This window comes from Mus caroli, unplaced genomic scaffold, assembly GCF_978045245.1.
Source record: "Mus caroli unplaced genomic scaffold, Mus_caroli_1 scaffold_19, whole genome shotgun sequence".
Classification (NCBI taxonomy): Eukaryota; Metazoa; Chordata; class Mammalia; order Rodentia; family Muridae; genus Mus; species Mus caroli.
Window position 1 is genome coordinate 64,760,658 of NW_028227274.1, and position 20,256 is coordinate 64,780,913.

Sequence of the window (20,256 nt, forward strand, 5' to 3'; positions counted from 1 at the left end):
TGACACCATCTCCTCTTTTATCTTAACAAGTCACAAGTCACTACTCAACTTTTCCACAGTTTAATTTTGTACTCGAACTTGGGACTCTTCTCAAATGACGTCTACCATTAAAGACTTCGTTTTTTCACTTCCTTGGAACGAACCACATTTTAGAATTAGAAAAGTTTCCCCTTCCCTCTTCCTTTCTGGGGTTGTTTACATTCGTCCCTAATTGGCGAAGAATAATAAAGTCGAGGCGCCTGGCCCCACCCCACCCCACCCCACCCCCAACTTTCTTCCCAGTAAGAATTTCTTAGCCACTCCTGACCGGCGCCACTGCCCCAGCAATGGACACGATCTCTCAAGGGTTGATGTTTCCCTCCCACCTTCCTTTTTTAAAGAAAGCAATTTGGGGGTTGAGCAGGACTCGTCCTCCTTGCGCCCTCCGCCGTAGGTCGGCGCCGCGGCGATCCGAGGCTTGCCCCGGCAAGTTGCGCTCGGGGGCGTCTCGGGACCTGCTCCACTTCGCTCGGTTCCCGCGCCGCCGCCGTTCGAAGGGGCGGGGACACGGGCGGGCTGTCGTCACATGACGTCACCGGAGAAGTCCAGATAAAAGGCGAGAGCTGGCTTGGGGCGCCGGAACAGAGAGGATTCCAGCGCTGGTGCTGACTACCGAAGCTCGGTGCGTCTGGCTCGCGGCACTCGCGATTCATCTCGCGCAGCCCGAGTCTTGGAGGAGCCCCAGAGCCCAGATTGGGGACCTTAGTCTCCCGTGCGCAGCGGAGATCGCCGCGGCGTTTCTGAGATGCCCGGGAGAAAGGCGCGTCGGAACGCGCCAGTGAACCCAACGCGGGCAGGTACCTAGCAGTTCGGCCCGCGGACACCCAGGCAGGGATGGGGTTGAGGTCATACTCGGGACGGTTCAGCCCTTCGGGGCTCGGGCTAGAATGTACTCGCCTACATGTTCGGGCCAAATCGGCTCCCGGGCTCGTGACTTCGACTGGTCTAGAAAGTTCTTCAGGGGCTTCTACGGAGACTGCGGGCCTCTGGGAGAGTCCAGTCCAGCGTATCATTGGGATGCAGGTGCATTTTAGGCCGGATTCCCGTCTGATTCATGGGTCTCTGATTGCTCTACCAGGGACCGAGAGGAGAGAAAAATATACAGGTGCAGGCAGTGGCCTGGAAGATGGTTTTAGCGACAGGTGGGGGTGGGAGAGGCCTCTCGGCCTAGCGCTTCCCTGACAGGCCCTCTTCCTCCCCAGGCCATCTTTGAGAGCCCCCTTCATCACGATCCCCACGCCACCTCTCCAACACCAAGAAAAGTAGTGTTCACATTTCGAACCCTTCCAGCGCTCATGCCCTGAACCCATGGAAGCGTGGGAGTGAGACGCTGGTATTGAAAAGCTTTTAACTGTCCGGATTGGGATCCGGAGGGAGGGAGATCCAGGAGAATAGAATTTGGTCCTGGAGTCTTTGACCCACCAACTCTTTTACAATCGCTTACATGCAGTTTTCTGTAACTGTTGAGGGTCGCCCCCACCCCTCTGTTTTTTTATAAATCATGATCCATGGTGGCAGGCACCTGCTAAGGAATTGCAAGACTCTTGTCCGGAAATAACTGCGGGGCATACTCGGTTATTGTTTTATAAGGCCAGCGGGCAATGCCTAAACGGTATCTTGCCGGTGTGAGGGTGGTGGTTCAGACCATTGTTTCTGGAAGGTCCAACAAGAGCATGGCATTGCTAGACAGATTTAAAGAGCAGCTGAGTGTCTCGAGGTCAAGTAGTGAATGTGTAGTTCCAATAAAAATACGTTGCCGGGCGTACCTGTCCCTAACCCCAGCGCTCAGGACGTTGAGACAGTAGAATTAGCCGGGACTGGTATAGTTTAAGGCCGCTCTCTGTCACATAGTGAGACCGGCTGAAAAAAATTAGTTCTTCCTCCCAGATCAAGGTAGTAAGACTGGGTAGAGCAATTGTCCAGAATGTCTGTGGCCCTGGAATCTCTGAACTGCTTTTTGCTTTCTCCCTTTTGAGAAAGTACTAATTGCTCATAGAAATCAGGATTTCTCGATTGGTGTGCTGCGTTTAGTACGTTACACCCTAAAGAGTGTTTTGTGAATATTTCTGAAAATATTTGACCCTGGAACTCATTAAAACATGATACATTATGGAATCTTATCCAAAATACATTATGGAAATTTATCCAAAAATAGGTTTAAGAGCTTGCTTTACTATGTACTTCGAGTTCACTGGCAGTCTAAACAGCAGGTATCTTGGTTACAAAACAGACCAGCTTTTTTTAAATTTGTATTCATAATTTTTGGTCATAGTCTTGAGGGGTACCAGAACAACCAAAATTGGTCCTTGAAATATTTTTTAAAAGTAGACGATTGCATGTTAATTTTACTTGCGACGGTGATTCTTAATATTTAGTCAATTCCAGCTATTAGAATGTCTAGTTTCTAGAAAGTAAGACATGAAATGAACTTTTCTGCTTTTCTATAGGTGTGATGAATTTGTACAGAGTAGGCTTGTAGAAAATCATTTAAAGAACTGAACTATTATAGTAAATTTTATGAGTTCTTTTTTAAATGGGGAAATAAGTTTTTTAAGGAGGACATAAATGGGCAATGACACATTCCTATTGGGAAAACAGATCTACTTTAAATGACTCGTTTTTAGAAATTGACTTCTGTTCCCTGGTCAGTCTTAAGTGATAAAAGAGAGACCTCGGGTTGGTTAAAGTGATTTGTCTCTATTCGTTTTTTATTGGTGTGTGGGTGCACCCAAGAAGCATCCTAGGATGTGCTAATTTGCGAGTAGGATTGCTTTCAATGTTAATTTTCAGGTGTTTCTTTTTCAGAGCTACCGCCTGAGTTAGTAGCTCAACTCAGGAAGATTGGAGACAAAGTGTATTGCACGTGGAGTGCACCGGACATAACTGTGCTTCTGGCGCAGATGCCTGGGAAGTCGCAAAAGAGCAGGATGAGGAGCCCAAGCCCAACCGGGGTGCCAGCAGGTAAGGGTCCGGGCGCTGCTGGGCTGCGGAGGAGGCCCGGCATAGTCCGTTGGAGCTCGTGCCCGCCTGGCGCGTGCCTTAGGAACACTGTAAGAAAGTTCTCGAAGCAGCAGCTTGCATGTTAGTTAGGCTTCTTTTCTCTGCAGGTTGCTCACCTCCACAGGGGTGGGGGTGGGGAGGCCTGGCGGCTACCCTAGAGAGTCACTGGCAGCCATTGGGGAGCTGTCCGAGGTCGCCGCTGGGAGCTCAGCTCAGCTGACTTGTCACTGTGAATGTCCCCACCCCAAGGACTAACCCGTAGTTCTTCCCCTCAGGCTGTTTAAGGACACCCCACTGGGGTGCCTGAATTCTGGAACCCAGGAGGTCTTCCTCTTTAGTTAGCATTTTAACTGTCTGCGGTTGGAAAGGTCTTGGGAAGGATTGGGGCTCTAACAGGTGGGAATGAATTCTTTTTTGCATCCTGCCCTTTTTTGTGAGTCTCATCAAAGATCTGCCGTCATCTGCTTTTAGGAGTTAGAAATCTGTAGGTCAGAATTGCTGTTTTATCAGACATTTTCCGCAGCCTTTTTGGTCTTTCATTTCTTAGCCCAGTAGGTGGGCTGAGAAAGTGTTACAGAACTAGTGGGACGGGGGATTAATTGGCCCCAGGTCTGCTCTCTGGTGCTTGCTTGATGGGAGAAGTCCTGACTACCTGTCTAGATTTTTTTTACTCATGACTGCTGCCGTGTTTGTTTTGTTTGTTTTATCTCAAAGAGAGGGAGGTTTTTTCTTTTTTGTTTTGTTTTGTTTTTGGATAGGGTCTCATTAAAGTACAAGCTGTCCTTGAACCAGTTTATGTAGTGGAAGATGACATTGAGTTTAGGCAAGCAGTTGTCAACTGCTCACATCTTCAGCTGTCATCTCCATTGTTTGCTTTTTGAGACAGGGTGTTTTCATGTATTCCTGGCTGTCCTGGAACTAGTTCTGTAGGCAGGCCTTGAACACAGAGATCTCCCTGCCTCTGTCTCCTAAGTGCTGGGATCAAAGGCACACACATATTATTTTTCTTAATAACATCCAGCTAATTACTTCAGTTCAAAGAAAATATGGGAATAATGATCAATACACAAACCAAACTTTCTTTTTTTTTTTTTTTTTTTTTTTTTTTTTTAAAGATTTATTTTATTAATATATGTAAGTACACTGTAGCTGTCTTCAGACATTCCAGAAGAGGAAGTCAGATCTTGTTGCGGATGGTTGTGAGCCACCATGTGGTTGCTGGGATCTGAACTCTGGACCTTCGGAAGAGCAGTCGGGTGCTCTTACCCACTGAGCCATCTCACCAGCCCCCAAACTTTCTTCTTTACTCTTCTCCATAAAGACAATGGACTGGGCACTGTAAAGAGCACTGACTGCTTTTCCAGAGGTCCTGAGTTTGATTCCCAGTAACTACATGGTGGTTCACAACCATCTATAATGGGATCTGATGCCCTCTTCTGGTGTGTCTGAACAAGGTGACAGTGTATTCACATAAAATAAATAAATCTTTAAAAAAAAAAATAAATAAAGACAATGGATTGAGACAGACTGGGCTTGTAGAAATAAACTGGCCTGCCTCAAAATGTAAATTTCAAAATTATTTTAGGAAGCCAGGCAGTTCTGTGCACACAACACTTGGAAGCAGAGGCAGGATTGGGAATTTAAGATTATCAGCCACACTGCAGGTTTGTTAAGCCAGAAGACTTTACTTTAAGTCAAAAAATAAAACTCCAACTTCACAATGAGATTTTATGATTCTTATGGGGGAAAAAAAGAGTTTCTAAGGCTGGAGAGATGGCTCAGGAGTTAAGAACACTGACTGTTCTTTCAGGGGTCCTGAGTTCAATTCCCAGCAACCACATGGTGAATCACAACCATCTGTAATGGGATCAGATGCCCTCTTCTGGTGTGTCTGAAGACAAATACAGCATACTAATCATATGTATAAAACAAATAAATAAAATCTTTTAAAAAGAAAAAAAGAAAAAGTTTCTAAAGATTATGTTTATTAACCTGCTGTGAGGGAGGGAAGCATGCAGCTAGAATATACTGCCATTGGAAGGTCAGGTCTACCTGAAAATATCACAAGAGATTGGAATTTGACTTTTGTCCCCTACCCAACCATAAAAGAGAGAGGGATGACATCATGGGAGACGGACGGCTAAGGGCTGACTAATGGCACAGCTGGTAAGTTTTTAATACATATAATTTCTATATTTGGAAGAGAACTGACCTCATTCGGGGTGCTTAAAAAAAAAAAGCTAAACAAAACAAAGCAAATTCCTATACCCTTACCTGACCCATGTGTGTTTATATTACCTTGTTGGGAAAGTCAGGCGCAGTAAAGTCACCGAAGTGTCTGAGGTGTGCCTTTCACTTGGGTTATGTATTAACTCTTACTGGTCTACAGTTGAGGCTTAGGGTTGTTGAACTTAACATCTATGTCTAACTCTCTTTCAGACTTGAAGGACGAGTGTGCTCAACTCCGGAGAATTGGGGACAAAGTGAATTTACGGCAGAAACTTCTGAATTTGATTTCCAAGCTCTTCAATTTAGTAACCTGAGTTCTTCCAAAGCTTTTGCAAGAAGGGACCTCCCAGGAAGGAAGTTCCACCGGTTGATGGAAATGTCTGGTATTGGATGGATTGTGATGTGATGAGAGAAACGCTCGCTTGCTTTTGGTTCCCTGAGCAGGGATGATGAAGGAGATAGAAATGATTTTCTTTGGGAAAGTTTTCAGAAATCGTTCTTTGAGATGTGATAACGTGAAACCACGCTTGTTTTTACTTTTATTAATTTTTTTTGAAGAGTCATGGAGCTAGGGAAGTAACTAGTAATAGTCTATCTTTCTAGAGTTGTTCCGGTGTTTTTGCCAAAGGCTGTTGTCAAGAATAATAGACGGGGTATGGCTAGTGGTTACATTGTATGGGGGCGGTCGTTTGGGATTGCTTTTTGACAACTCCAGAACAATGTACTGTATAACACTGAATGTTCTAGTGAAAACTGATTTCATAGGTCACTACAAACTTAACTGGATTGTGTCTGTTTAGATGACTCTTACGAGTGTTATTGTAAGCATTAACTGGAGAATATGGGGAGATTACCAAGTAAGTGGGGGAAATTGGAAATATAGTAATGTCAGTAGGTGCCAGTCAAACTCTTACAGATTGAATAGTATGTGATAAAAACAGAGTTTGGATTTTATATAATCCGAGAAAAGTTTTAAAAACAAACTTTTAAAAGTTGACACAATTAAAATTTAGGAAAAGATTCATGAGAAGTTTCTAAAATTTGGTAACCTGTCACAGGTATTTCTTAGAGTATTTTCCCTCCACCTCCCCTCGCTTGTTTTTGTTTTTTGGAGACAGGGTTCCTTTCCTCTGTGTAGCCCTGACCATCCTGGAACTCCCTCTGTAGACCAGGCTGGCTTCAAACTCCACCTGCCTTTGCCTCCCGGGTGCTGGGATTAAAGGTGAGTGCCAGCATCACTGGGTTTAAAGTTTCATTTTTAATTTGGTCTATAAATGTGACACTCAGACTGCTTAATAGCAGATCAGTCAGGTTAGGTTAACAGAGAGAGGCAAGAGACTTGAGTAGACATTCCCCGAAGGCAGGTGGCCAGCAGATACGTGATTCAGAGTAAATGAAAACCATCATACGATGATCATCTTAGACTCTCTGGGTTTGCCTGTTACTGGAAGTGAAAGCTAACAAGCAGAGTAAGGACTTTTTGTATATTTTTATTAGTACTGTAAGGTAGGACTGTTATTTTGTAAAACGGTTCTATAATAGATAAGAAATGAACCACCTTAAATGCAGCTGTCCCACTCCTGGGAAAGTACACAAAGGTGTTGATCTGTCTGCTGAAGGGACATCTGTACTTCTGGGTTGTTTTGTTTTGTTTTGTTTTGTTTTTTACTCTGTATCAGCCAAGACATGGAAACAAGCAATCAAGGGCTGAAGAGATTTTCAAAGTGAGAACAGAAACAGAATTGAGCTTTAAAAGGCAGGAAATGGTATTTTATCAAAAACATGGATATTACATATCCCAGGTGCCTCTCTTTATTTTTGACCAAAGTCAAAGTGAACCAATGGGGAAAGGGGGTGGGAGATGAGAAAAGGGCCAATTTGTTTGAGGGTGAAAACCAGAAATGAGTTCTGTTCTTTCCCACCGTGAGGTGACTACAATTGATGTATATATGACAATGTTGCTTGTTCTGACCACAAGGTCTTGATGCCTACCAGAAGTGATGGGATATGCTAATAACTGTGATCTTTCCCCGGGGTGTCCATGTATTGAAACTAAGCCCATAAACAACGTTTGATTTATCAGTTGACTAAAACTAAAAACTGTCCCAAAATTTTTTGAGGAAGAATCTCACAATTGAGTTTTACCAGGAATAATATTTATTTTTACCTATTTATACTTTAAATATTTGTGTTTACTTTCAGCATGTGTATCCGTTTCATTTTTGTTTGGAGACAAGGGTCCCTTTGTGACCGTGGGAAGGGTGTCATATGGCTTGTCACTTTGGATGAAGTTACCTCAGTAGCTAGTGGGCCTCAGCATTAAGGTTGTTTACTTTGAAGTTTTTTTGTTTTTGTTTTGTTTTGTTTTGTTTTCCTGAAAGTAGATATCTTGCCCAATGGGTATTTATGGTCTGTGACTATATTTATATGTATGCTTCTGAAGACTGATATTGTAGCCGCAACTATTAAATAAAAGTTGATACTAAAGTAACTGTTGAAAAATGCCACTGGTCTTTCTGTGTGTTTTATGTAAATTAGGAAATTTACTAATCTTTTTTAAATAAAGATTTTATTTATTTATTATACATAAGTACACTGTAGCTGCCTTCAGATCTCATTATGGGTGGTTGTGAGCCACCATGTGGTTGCTGGGATTTGAACTCAGGACCTCCGGAAGAGCAGTCAGTGCTCTTAACTGCTGAGCCATCTCACCAGCCCCCTTATTAATCTATTTTAACTGACACTTACATTACCAGACATCCAGTGTACTGTAGGTGTGTTTGAGTGCATGTGTATGTTTGGGAAGGTGTCTATCAGTCAATAGCTACTCTTCACATTTTTAAAAATATTATTACATGTGTGTGGGGTATTCACATGCATTGGTGTTTGTGCTGTAGGCTGGAATACAACATTTACCTGTTTGTATGTGTGTGGTCCTATGTGTGGAGGTCCAAGGACAAACATGTCCTCTCTACTTTGTGGATCCCAGGGAGGGAACTCAATGTCTTGGCTGCAGATGCTGTTATCAGCTAAGCCATATTGTTGGTCCACAGGACAGCTTTCAGGAGATGGTGCTCCTTCACAGTGTATGCAGCTAGCTAACGATTTTACCCACTTAGCCAGCCCCTTCTTTAAAAACAGGATCTCAGTGAACTAGCTGGCTGAGGGGTCTCAGGCCTCCCACCTCGAGCACTGGACTCCAGGGCTGTTGAGCTCAGCTTTCAAGTGGGTGCCAAGGATCTGAACTTCAGTCCTTGTGTTTGCAAAGTGACAGGTTTGCCAACTGAGCCATCATCACAGACCTGGGTCTTGAGAGCTCCACGCCTCATGGGAACACTCTGAAAGCCAAGTGTGTGGTGCCACAGGCCTTTTTTTCCCCCCTTAAATTCAAATATATATGTTTTATTTTAAAATTTGATTTTATTACATTTTTCATCATTGAAAACTTTTTTCCTTTTTTTTCTTAAAGAATTATTTATTATACTTTATGTATATGAGTATACTGGCTGTCTTCAGACATACTAGAAGAGGGCATCAGATCCCATTACAGATGGTTGTAAAGCCACCATGTATGTGGCTGCTGGGATTTGAACTCAGAACCTCTGGAAGAGCACTGACTGCTCTTAACCACTGCTCTTAATCTTTCCAAGTGGAAATCTTTTCTAATTCAAATATTTTAATATTCTTTTCCTCCCCCAAGTCCCTCAAGATCCTCTTCCCCACTCATACCACCTTAAGTTCTTTCTCAAAAAAAACAAACCAAATCAACCAAGCAAACAAACACCCCCCCACAAAACCACACCCCAAAAGAAAGATGAACATCAAATAAAAGCACACACAGACTGTAAAGTCCAGTTTCATGTTGAACATGAATCCCATTCTAGAGTGCTTGATAAATCCTATCAAGGGTGTATCACTCTATTGGAGAAAATGGATGAATTGCCCTCTCTCAGCAGCTATACCTGACAGTCCAGTTGCTAACCTTTACCCTGGTGGCTAGATTTAAGAGGCCAAGAGAAAGCGCTAGACGCAGAGACCCACTCATTTGCACACTCAGGAGTCCCATAAAAACACTAAACTGGAAGCCATAGCGTGTGTACGGAGGATCTGGTGCAGGTCTGTGCATGCTGCTTCAGTCCCTGGCTTTATATGAGCTTTAAAGGGCCTTGATAATTCTTGGTGTCCTCTCTCCTCCTTTTAAAGTCTTTCTGCCTCTTCTGTGGGGTAGGTGAGGGTGGGTGGAAGTGTTACCCTGACTCTGAGGGGAGGGATTTAATGGAAACATCTCTTGAGGGCTGTGTGTTCCAAATTCCAAAGACTCTTATTGCCCGCGCTTTTGTTCCCCTGGTAAGAACACGCTCAGGGCAACCGGAATCTTCTGCAGCACAAACTTTATTGCTTACCCCATCAGGAGCCAGTGGAGAAGGGAGCCAGAGAGAGAGCCAGAGAGAGAGAGAGATGGCGGAGCCCCCTCCCTTTTATGGAGGACTGTCCTCCGCCTCGGACGTGTCACTCCCTGATTGGCTGCAGCCCATCAGCCGGAGTTGTCGTCACGGGAAAGGCAGAGCACATGGCGTGGAAAGCTACCCCGGCACATGCGCAGCTTGCTTGTTTACTACTTAGAACACGGGTGTCAGTGCCATCAGCGCCATCTTGTAGTGGCGAATGTGGCTCCTTACATCTCCCCCTTTTCTTTTATATAAGAGCAATAGGCCACCCATATTAATGAGAGTGGAGATAGAGGTCAAATCCCCAGTGTGTAAAATAGGGGCTTTACACAAAACCTCCTCCCAGGCTCATCACCCAAAGGGGTCTTGGTCCGCTCCCGTGTCGTTTTTCCTGGGGGAAGGACACTTGGACACTCAACCTTCTTGAAAGATGACATGTCTCCCTAGAATAGGCTCATATATGCCACAGAGCCCTTCTACTGCAGTGCTTAGCCATGCAACTCTCTCGGGCTGCTGAAGCACACTCACTCTATCCCGTGCAATGAGACTAGCCTCGTGGGGTGCAAGAGCTGAGTGGCCAGCGACCTATTGCTTAAGCATAGATAACCATATATCAGGGGAAGCACCATGTTCTAGTGCTGCAAGCGCCTGGGAAGTAATCACCATGTCTCTCCTAGTTTGGGCCTTAAGCTTACAGACCAATCAGAAAAGCAACACTAATCCACAGCAAAGAACAGCTCCAAATAATTCCACCCCCACCCATTCTTTAAAGAAGGAAAATGTTGAAAAGATAGTCCTTAGGTCAGGGACAGGTCCAAGTGCATGGGGCAAGTCTCAATTTTCAAAGGGTCTGTTCAAATTTAGCCGTCCAATTCTGTATCTCCCAATGCTGCTTTCCCTTTGTTGTTGTCGCACTGGACATCACCAAGACGAGGGACATCAGTATTCCCTTGGTCAGTCTGGATTTTTCGGGTGAGTCTTTCTGGTATCCAAAATGGGTTGTCTTCATTCTGTGGAAAAACACAAACAGCTTCCCTGGATCTTATCAAAATAGGATCCGGGCCTTTCCATTTGTTATTTAAAACATCTTTCCATTTAACCATATCTTTGGGCCTATCTGGCTCTGAACAATGTCGTTCAGCCGCAGTATGGCCATGAGAATCAAGATTTAAAAAATTGAGTGTAAAGAGTGCCATAGACACAGACACTCTTGGTACTCGGGGTAGAGCCTCCTCGACTCCCCCTTTCTGTTTTATTAAATGGAAGTCCAGTCAGGTGGGTCACGTCCATCTGACGGCAGAACTGTTGGAATTTTTGAGATGTATAAGCTGGTCCATTATCAGTCTTAAGGAGTTTGGGTTTTCCCCAAGCACTCCATGCCTCAAGGCAATGTTGAATCACATGTGAGGCCTTTTCTCCGGTTAAAGGAGAGGCAAACATGATGCCAGAGCATGTGTCAATGGACACATGGAGATATTGAAGTTTTCCAAAGGAAGAAACATGTGTAACATCCATTTGCCAGACCTGTAGAGGTCGAATACCGCGTGGGTTAATTCCCACATGAGGAACTGGCAAGAACTCACAGCAGCTTTGACATTGAGTAACAATGTCACGGGCTTCTTTTCTCGTCAAGGAGAAACGGCGGCGTAATGTTTCAGCCGTCACATGAAAATTGTTATGAAAATTTCTTGCAGCCTCTATCGGGGATGTTAGGGCAGCAGCCACCACTTTAGTGGCTTTATCTGCCAAATCATTCCCCAGAGCCATGGGGCCAGGTAGGCCTGAATGGGCTCTAACATGAGTAATATAAACAGGAAATCTTCTAGATAACAAAACTAATTGTATCTGCTGAAAAATATTGGCAACTTTACTGGAAGGCTTAATCACTCCAGCCATTTCTAAAAAATTGAGGGGTTCTAAAAAGGTTTTTAAAACTTCTAAAACCACTAAACATTTTACCACTTGAGGTGAATTTTCATTATATTGTTTGGATACTACTTTACCATTAGCCACATAGACACCTATGCCAGTTTTTGATCCATCAGTATATACCACAATCCCATTTTTAAGTGGGTTTCTTACTGTTATTTGTGGAAACACAACAGATTGATTTTGGGCAAACTGTAAAATTGGATGTTTTGGATAATGGTTATCTATTTGTCCTGAAAAGGAGGTAACTAAAACTGTCCAATCATTAGATGTGGCTGCCAAGGTTTGAACCTGTCAAAAGTCCAATCTCTCTGCTCTGGAGTCAAAGCAGCAGCGTTTGCTCGGGCCTGCGTTTGTGCAGCCTCTTGCCATAGAGCTCTCCATTCCATATATTTGCCCGCATTGGGGAGAGCGGCTTTTGCAATCATTTGCCAGTCGGCAGGAGTTAGTGCCATGCCGGCAAGTCTGTCTAACTGCACCAAAGTAAAATTAGCATTGGCTCCATATTTACGGACCAATTCAGCAAGCTCTTTCATCTGAGCGTGAACACGCCCACCCTTGGCTCCTTCAAAGACCGGAAATGCCTGTTGCATCTTCCTTTGTTTCTCTCTTGGAATGAACGAGTCTGCGCACTGCCTCTCTGCGCAGGGCTGACGCACTACGCAGGGCGGGGGCTCCGCATAGGGCGGAGGTGCACTATGACCCTGAAGCTGACTGCCCTGAGGCCAAGCAGCAAGCTGGCCTTTGCCAGCCGCTTTTGGCTTTTTTCTTGACTTAAAAGCTCGAATTTCGCTCTCATAACGAGCTGCTCCCTCCTCCAAGTCTGTTTTCTCAGAAGGGCTAATTTCTTTATCTGATTCACAGCTACTAAGAACTGGCTCTTTAAACTCATCTCTTTTCTCCTCTTTCCTTCTAATCTCTCCCCAGGTATTTTTCCCTGACATTAACTTTTCTTTTTTCCTTTGTTTTTTCTCCTCTTTCCTTCTAATCTCTCCCCAGGTATTCTTCCCTGACATTAACTTTTCCTCGGGTTCAAGACCCGTGGAAAGGCCTGTATACTTATTTCGCGCGCCATGCTTTCTCTTTTTTCCTGCTCTCTCTCCCCGCTTTACTTCTGATAGACTGTCTTGAATTTTGTCCAGAATTCTCCACCCTGTCTTAACCACTTGTTGACATATGAAAAGAAACAAAAAGGCTTTTAACACTAGAGAAAGTTCAAGACCAGACATACCTTGTAAAGCTGTAACGCGCCGTCCGTTCCCCAGCTGAAGAGTTCTGAATCTACGTCGGATCCTTCTCAACAGTCTGTTTCCGGGAACACTTCATTAACCACAGTTCCCCAGCTGATGAGTTCTGAACCTACACCGGGTCCTTCTCAACAGTCTGTTTCCGGGAACACTTCATTAACCGCTCCTTCTCCGTGATGCAGTAGCTCGCGGGTTCCGGCACCATTTATTGCCCGCGCTTTTGTTCCCCTGGTAAGAACACGCTCAGGGCAACCGGAATCTTCTGCAGCACAAACTTTATTGCTTACCCCATCAGGAGCCAGTGGAGAAGGGAGCCAGAGAGAGAGCCAGAGAGAGAGAGAGATGGCGGAGCCCCCTCCCTTTTATGGAGGACTGTCCTCCGCCTCGGACGTGTCACTCCCTGATTGGCTGCAGCCCATCAGCCGGAGTTGTCGTCACGGGAAAGGCAGAGCACATGGCGTGGAAAGCTACCCCGGCACATGCGCAGCTTGCTTGTTTACTACTTAGAACACGGGTGTCAGTGCCATCAGCGCCATCTTGTAGTGGCGAATGTGAAGGCGGCTCCTTACAGACTCTCACTCTAAATAATGTCTGACGACTCTCCATATTTATTCCCATTTGCTGGAGGAGGAAGTCTCTCTGATGATGGCTGAGCAAGGCACTCATCTATGAGTGTAGCAGAATGTCATTAGGAATATAAATATATATCAGTTAGATCACTGTTGTTTGGTTCTACCCTAGGTCCCTGTGCTTTCTAATCTCAGGTTCTCAGTCGCCCAAGGAGTGTCAGATACAGATTCTGTGTTGTGGAGTGGACCCCAAGCCAAATCAATTATTGGTTGGTTACTTCTCCAAGCTTTGTGCTACCACCGCCCTAGCATATCCTGCAGGCAAGACCCCATCGTAGATAAAGGGTTTGTGACTGATGTGGTGTTTATGTTTCTCTTTTGAGAACCGGGAACAAAACCTCCACTCTCAGCACTGGCCAGGCAGAGGCAGGCAGGCTGATCTCTTGAGTTCGAGGCTAGGTCAGCTCTACGCAGAGAGCCCAAGGGCTACATAGAGAGATCCTGTCTCTAAAAACAAACAACAACAAAAAGAATAAAAATAAAGCCCTCCGAGTGATTTCAAGATCCCTGGAGCATCATGGCCTAAGGAGAAGTGTTGCCCGCGTTCTTCCCTGCCCCTCGCCATTCCCACACAACTGAGCTGCTGTGTGGTTCCGGTTGTGCTGACCTCATGCCTCTCTCTCTGCCTCCAGCGCTAGCCCTGCACGGATTGCTTCATCCTAAGCCAGTCACGTGCAGAAGTGGGCATAGCCGTGGTGGCCTTCCTCTTTGAATGTGAGAACTAGGAAACACAGTCTCTCATACTAGAAGTCTTATCTTTATTTCCACTTCTATACCCTCAAACGTGGGTGGGGGTGGGGTGGGGGGTGTAAATCACTTATGGGGAAGCGAAGGATAAAGAGCCGCTGGGAAGATGTCCAGAGGCAGCAGCCCCCTGAAGGTCGGGACTGCTTTGCCAGAGGGGCTCCCCATAGCGGTTGGTGTGCAGGACACTGAAGGAGAAGTGCCAAACTTCAAAGCTCTTAGGGCTAGATAATTGTTTGTCCAAAGGAATGAGCCAAGACTTTGGCTCAGAGTTCACAAACTTGCCACGTGTGAATTTTTGTTGTGTGTGTGTGAGAGAGAGTGTGTATGTGTGTGAGTGTGGAGGCCAGAGGAGGTCTCACTGACTGTCTTTCCCATTTGAAACCAGGTCTCTCTCTGAGCCTGGAGCCAGTGACTCCTAGCTCCCCTCCTGCTTGCCTTCCGGGCTTTTATACCTAGTTGCTGACTTCCCCGCTCAGTCCTTCAAGCCTGCGCAGCAAGCCTTTTCCCGCGGAGCCGTCGTCTCTCCTGTCCGTCGTTTCTCCCGTTCTTTCTTTGATCATTTTGAGACACAGTCTTACTACGTTGCCAGATTTGACTTGAACTCTAGATCTTCTTGCTTCAGCTTTCTCAGTGTTGGAGTTGCGAAAGCGAGACATATACACCGTGCCCTTTGAGATCTACATTCTAATGATTAAGAACACTCCTGAAGAGCGGATACGGTGGCTCATTCCTATTGCGATATAGCGTCTAGGAAGTTAAGGCGTGTCTGAAATGCTCTAGCAGGCCTGAGCATGGCAAACATGGTGCTGCCAGACTCATTCCTAAGGCTGATCACCAAGGCCTAGCTATCAAAGCCTGGAAGTCTACCAATCAAAAGCCCCCTTTGAGCTGCCGTAATTAGGATGATCAATCAAAATTAACCGATTCATCCTAAAAAGGTTAAGGGTTTCCCCCTTAACCTTTATAAACTGCCATTCGCCTATGAGTCACATCTGTCTCCTCTCTATCCCTGCCCTTTGTCCCTCTGGGGCAAAGAAATCTTTGTGCTGAGAACTTGGTGTTGGCGTGTCCTGTGCTAAAAGTCAAGGTTAAGGCCAGCCTAGACCATGCAACTAAGACCCTGTCCAAGAAAGAGTTAAAAAGATCTTAAAGTGACTACATGGTTGTATTTGTCAGATGAGACAAAAAGGTCATTGTTAGTTGTATACACGTTTGTTGTTTAACTTCCTATTATTTATTTGTGTGTGTGTGTGTGTGTGTGTGTGTGTGTATGCTGTGGCGTGCCTCGAATGCCTGTGGCAGTCAGAGGACAGCTTGCAGAGTTGTTCCTTTCCTTCCAGCATGTGGATCCTGGAGTTGCTCTCTCCCTGGATCTCAGGCTTGGCAGCAATCGCCTTCACCTGCTGAGCAGTCTCACTGCTTCTGGCTGGTTTGTTGTTTTGAGACAAGATCTCACTAGGTAACACTGGCTGCTGTTGAACTCACTGCTTAGACAAGGCCGGCCTACAACTTGCAGTGACACTCCTGACCTCGCTTCCAGAATGCTGGGATTACAGGTTTGGGCCACTATTCTCTCCCTGTCCTTTTGTTTGTTTGTTTTTGTTGGGGGGGGGGTTGGTTGGTTGTTTTTTTTGTTGTTGTTTTTGTTGTTTTAAGACAGGGTTTCTCTGTATAGCTCTGGCTGTCATGGAACTCACTCTGTAGTTCAGGCTGGCCTCAAACTCAGAGATGTCTGTGTCTGCCTCTGCCTCCCCAGTGCTGGGGGATTAAAGGCATGTGCCAACATGTCCAGCTCACTGCATCCTGTCATACTTGACATTTTTTTTTTCTTGAGATAGAGTATTCTGTAGCCCAAATTGGTCTGCAAACTTGTTACGTTTGTAGCCAAGGCTGGTCTAGTTCTCCGGTTTCTCCTAACCCCATCTCTCAGATGCTGGGATTACAGATGTGTGCCGCCAAAGCAGGTTGTATTCGTATTTAAAAAGCTACAGTCTGTATATTTGAAAACATCTACCTTCTAGTTATCTACCCACCTCTCATTTATCTATCCTATCTGTCATTGATTCACCTACCCTTTATTGTCTATCTTCTATCTATATCATTGGATAAATTGTCTTTCTGATGAGAATCTTTGTTTGTTGTGGTATGGGTTTGAGACAGCTCCCCATCCCTGCCCCACCTCTGTCTTTTTCGAAACAGGGTTTCTCTGTGTAGCTTTGGCTATCCTGGAACTCAATCTGTAGACCAGGCTGGCCTCAAATTCACAGAAATCTGCTTGCTGGAATTAAAGGCATGGACTACCACCACCCGGCTGAGTTTGAGACTTTCTTGCAACAAGCACAGCCAACCCCCCACCCCACCCCACCCCCGCCGCCCGGTGCTCTCACACGGGCAACATAAATGGTGAAAAAAAAAATCTCATTACACTTTTCAAATTTTTGTCAAAGGAGCATCCATCAGGAAGATAGCTTTGTATCTTAAAGCACACCAGTAATTTAAGCTGGCAGTGGTAACCCACACCTTCCATTCCAGCTCTATGGTGGCAGAGGGAGGAGACCCTTCAGTTGGAGGCCGCACCCTCTCAAAAATATCCCCTACAAAAACCAACAAACCCACACGGAAGTCAAGGCAGTAGATCAGGCGGTGCTGATGCCGGGAACACGATGCTCAGCTCCCGGGCTTTCAAGACAGAAACACGGAGGAGCATCGTGTCCGTGGGAAGGAAGCCTAGCTGAGTCGGAGTTACTGGGAAAGTAAGGTGCTCTCAGTAGAGAGCCAACCGTTCTTGCGGTTTGATTGGAAAGCTGTGACAGCAAAGGAGGGATCAGAAAGACTCCTGCATGGGCGTGGTCCAAAGAGCCCCTGCTGCGCTCCTTTTCCCACAGCGCTGAAAGGAACTGCTTGTGAAGAAAAGCAAGATAACAGAATTTCGAAAGAGAGACCTCCATGACTGAACCCTTTATCCCGTGTTTAGAAACTTTGGTCCCCGCTGCAGGCCCGTTTGGTAGAGGGTTTGACTAGTTTACACAAAGCCCTGGGTTCTGTCCTCAGAACCACACAGACTGGGATTGGTGGTGCATACTTGTCACCCCAGTTCCTGAGAGGTATAAGCAGAAGGGTCAGGAGTAGAAGAGGTGAGTTATCTAGCAAAACTCATGCTCATTTCTGTCTCAAACAAACAAACAAACAACCAAAACCAAAACCAAAACAACAGAAAAAAAACCCCATTAGCTCTAAATCTAAAGTGCTTGGCTTTGTAACCATTTTCCTAAAAACGAGAATCTCCAAGTGTGCTGGCCCCACCGCAGAGGCTGAGCTACTTATATGCAGCTGAAAATAGACTGGGTCACCTGACAGGACACACCCTGCTGTGTAATCGCGAGCATTATCAAGTAATAGGTCACAGTTAAAGAACAAAACCTTTGTCAGTGCAAAGCAGGTGTTCCTTTAAGGATTTAGAGAAATTGATTCGACATGGTGAGATGGTCACACTCGCCCACGACTTTTTTTTTCTTTATGTCCGTCTCCAAATACGTTATTTTTCAAAACACCAGAGAAGTGGAAAGGTTGCTAAGAGTTACAGACGGGCTTCAGGACTCCTATGCTCGCTGTGTTATTATCTGCACAGTCTGGGGTCCCCCTTCCCACACAGTTTCTCTCAGTTTTCTGTCATTAGAAACTAGAAACTTCCCAGAACACTGGTCTTGGGTTCATATTGCACAGTTGGACAGAACAGAACAACTGTATGTGAAATGACACTGTGACAGTCAGTGTTCTTTTTTCTTAGGCTAGAGATAGGCTCTAATTATGGATTTGTTTCTTTTTTTCTTAGAGAATTATTTATTATATTTTATGTATATGAGTACACTGTAGCTGTTTTCAGACACACCAGAAGAGAGCATTGGAGTCTACTACAGATGGTTGTGAGCCACCATGTGGTTGCTGGGATTTGAACTCAGGACCTCTGGAAGAGCAGTCAGTGCTCTTAACCACTGAGCCATCTCTCCAGCCATAATGATGTAATTATGGATTCTTGATCCCCTTGCCTCAGTACAAGATTTCATGCTTGTACATCTAGGTCTTGTGCTGTAGTGTTCTGTAGCAATCTCCTACAAAGTGTAGAACTCCTTCCTGGAGGGGAGTCCTTAGGACTCAAGAAGTTGGGTTTTGCTTGGGTTTGGTTTTTTTTTATGGTTTTATTTATTTCCACTTTATGTGCTTTGGTGTTTTGCCTACATACATGTCTGTGTAAGGGTGTTGGATACCCTGGACCAGGAGTTACAGACAGGTGTGAGCTGCCAATAAGGGTGCTGGGAATTGAACCTGTGTCCTTTGGAAGAACAGCTAGTGGTCTTGACCATTGAGCCATCTCTCCAGCCTCAGGGACTCAGGAACTTCGAATGAGGATCCAAGGGAATTTAAATCAACAACTCATAAGTTTTAGGAAGTCCCGGAAATGAACTAGATTCACAAGCTTCTTCCCACTACCCAGATTATAGAAGTCCCTACTGGACTACTGAAGAGAGAAGACACTGACCTATCCAGTGCCTGGAAGTAGTGCAGAGAGCTCCAGGATTTCAGGAGTCAGTTTTCCTTAGGCCTTACCCCGGTAGGGCAGATGGTGAATCATAAGCTAGATATGATTATTCCCCAGGATGGATAAACTAGCTCTTTGGGATGAGGAATCCACAGGGCAGGTAGACACCTTACTGGTTCTGCTCATGATGTGCTCAAAAATGACTAATCCTGATAGAGATTGCATCACACACACCCCCAACCCCCAACATCTGTAAAACTCCACTGGGCAGGGCAACTTGTTGATGTCAGCATTCCTTCCCTGGATCCCTTCCCAGTCTGAGTTCTTTCTTGCTTTCTCACATGACGAATCCACACTTACTCTCATCCCTCTTTGCCGACATTTCCTTATTTGGGGGGTGGAGGGGTGGGGTTGGAGAGAAACAAACTTAGAAGCCACTGGCTTTGGTGGTTGCTGTGTTTCTGGGACCCTAACTTCCTAGGTGAAGTTCGCAAAAAGCAGAGAAATGCTTCATTGCACTTCAAGAGTGCACAGACCACATTCTCTCATTCTCTCTTCTTCTTCTTCTTCTTCTTCTTCTTCTTCTTCTTCTTCTTCTTCTTCTTCTTCTTCTTCTTCGCCTCTTCCTCCTCCTCCTTCACCTTCTTCTTCCTACTCCTCCTCCTCCCCCTTCTTTCTCCTTCTCTCCTTTCTTTCTTTCTTTCTTTCTTTCTTTCTTTCTTTCTTTCTTTCTTTCTTTCTTTCTTTCTTTCTTCCTTCCTTCCTTCCTTCCTTCCTTCCTTCCTTCCTTCCTTCCTTCCTTCCTCCCTTCCTTCCTTCCTCCCTCCTTCCCTCCCTTCCCTCTCTCTCTTTCTTCCTTTTTTTTTTCTTCCTTTCTTTTATACAGGCTCTTGTTATATAGTCCAGGCTGACCTAGAACCTACACTAACCCTCCTGCTGCAGTCCCATCTAAAGCACTTCAATTACAGGCATGTAATTAATTATTAAATTAAATAATTTACCATGCCCAGGCCTCTCAGATATATTGAAAATCACAGGGTTCCTGGATCCACAGTTGTTCTTGGTTCTGCGTTGGACCCAGCCTGCTATTTTGTCCTGTGCTTTCTGATCCGTGTTTTCTTATAAAAGGATATAAATGGGGCTGGTGAGATGGCTCAGTGGGTAAGAGCACCCGACTGCTCTTCCAAAGGTCCAGAGTTCAAATCCCAGCAACCACATGGTGGCTCACAACCATCCACAACGAGATCTGGCGCCCTCTTCTGGAGTGTCTGAAGACAGCTACAGTGTACTTATATATAATAAATAAATAAATCTTTAAAAAAAAAAGGATATAAATGTATCAACTTCGATCCACCATGAAAATCACACGGGTGGATAACGTCCCTGGTGTGGAGCTCAGAGCCAGGGTCAGTAAGATGCCGTTCCAGACGGAGGTTAGACATGAGCTTCCC

At 45.2% G+C, this 20,256-nt stretch overlaps 1 protein-coding gene across 1 annotated transcript; it reads left to right on the forward strand.

Annotated features, from left to right (window-relative positions):
• The first annotated feature begins 630 nt into the window (after window positions 1-630).
• Pmaip1 (phorbol-12-myristate-13-acetate-induced protein 1) lies at window positions 631-7,761 on the forward strand. Its single transcript, XM_021151063.2, has 3 exons — window positions 631-836; window positions 2,845-3,000; window positions 5,479-7,761. The coding sequence occupies exons 1-3, from the start codon at window positions 785-787 to the stop codon at window positions 5,580-5,582; spliced, it is 312 nt and encodes a 103-aa protein (XP_021006722.1). The 5' UTR covers window positions 631-784; the 3' UTR covers window positions 5,583-7,761.
• The last annotated feature ends 12,495 nt before the right edge of the window (window positions 7,762-20,256 follow it).

Excerpts from the sequence above, each read along its gene's own strand:
- Pmaip1 (XM_021151063.2), top strand. The coding sequence starts at position 785 with ATGCCCGGGAGAAAGGCGCGTCGGAACGCGCCAGTGAACCCAACGCGG. Across the intron at positions 837-2,844 it reads AGTGAACCCAACGCGGGCAG|AGCTACCGCCTGAGTTAGTA; the intron begins GTACCTAGCAGT and ends TTTCTTTTTCAG. Across the intron at positions 3,001-5,478 it reads CCCAACCGGGGTGCCAGCAG|ACTTGAAGGACGAGTGTGCT; the intron begins GTAAGGGTCCGG and ends ACTCTCTTTCAG.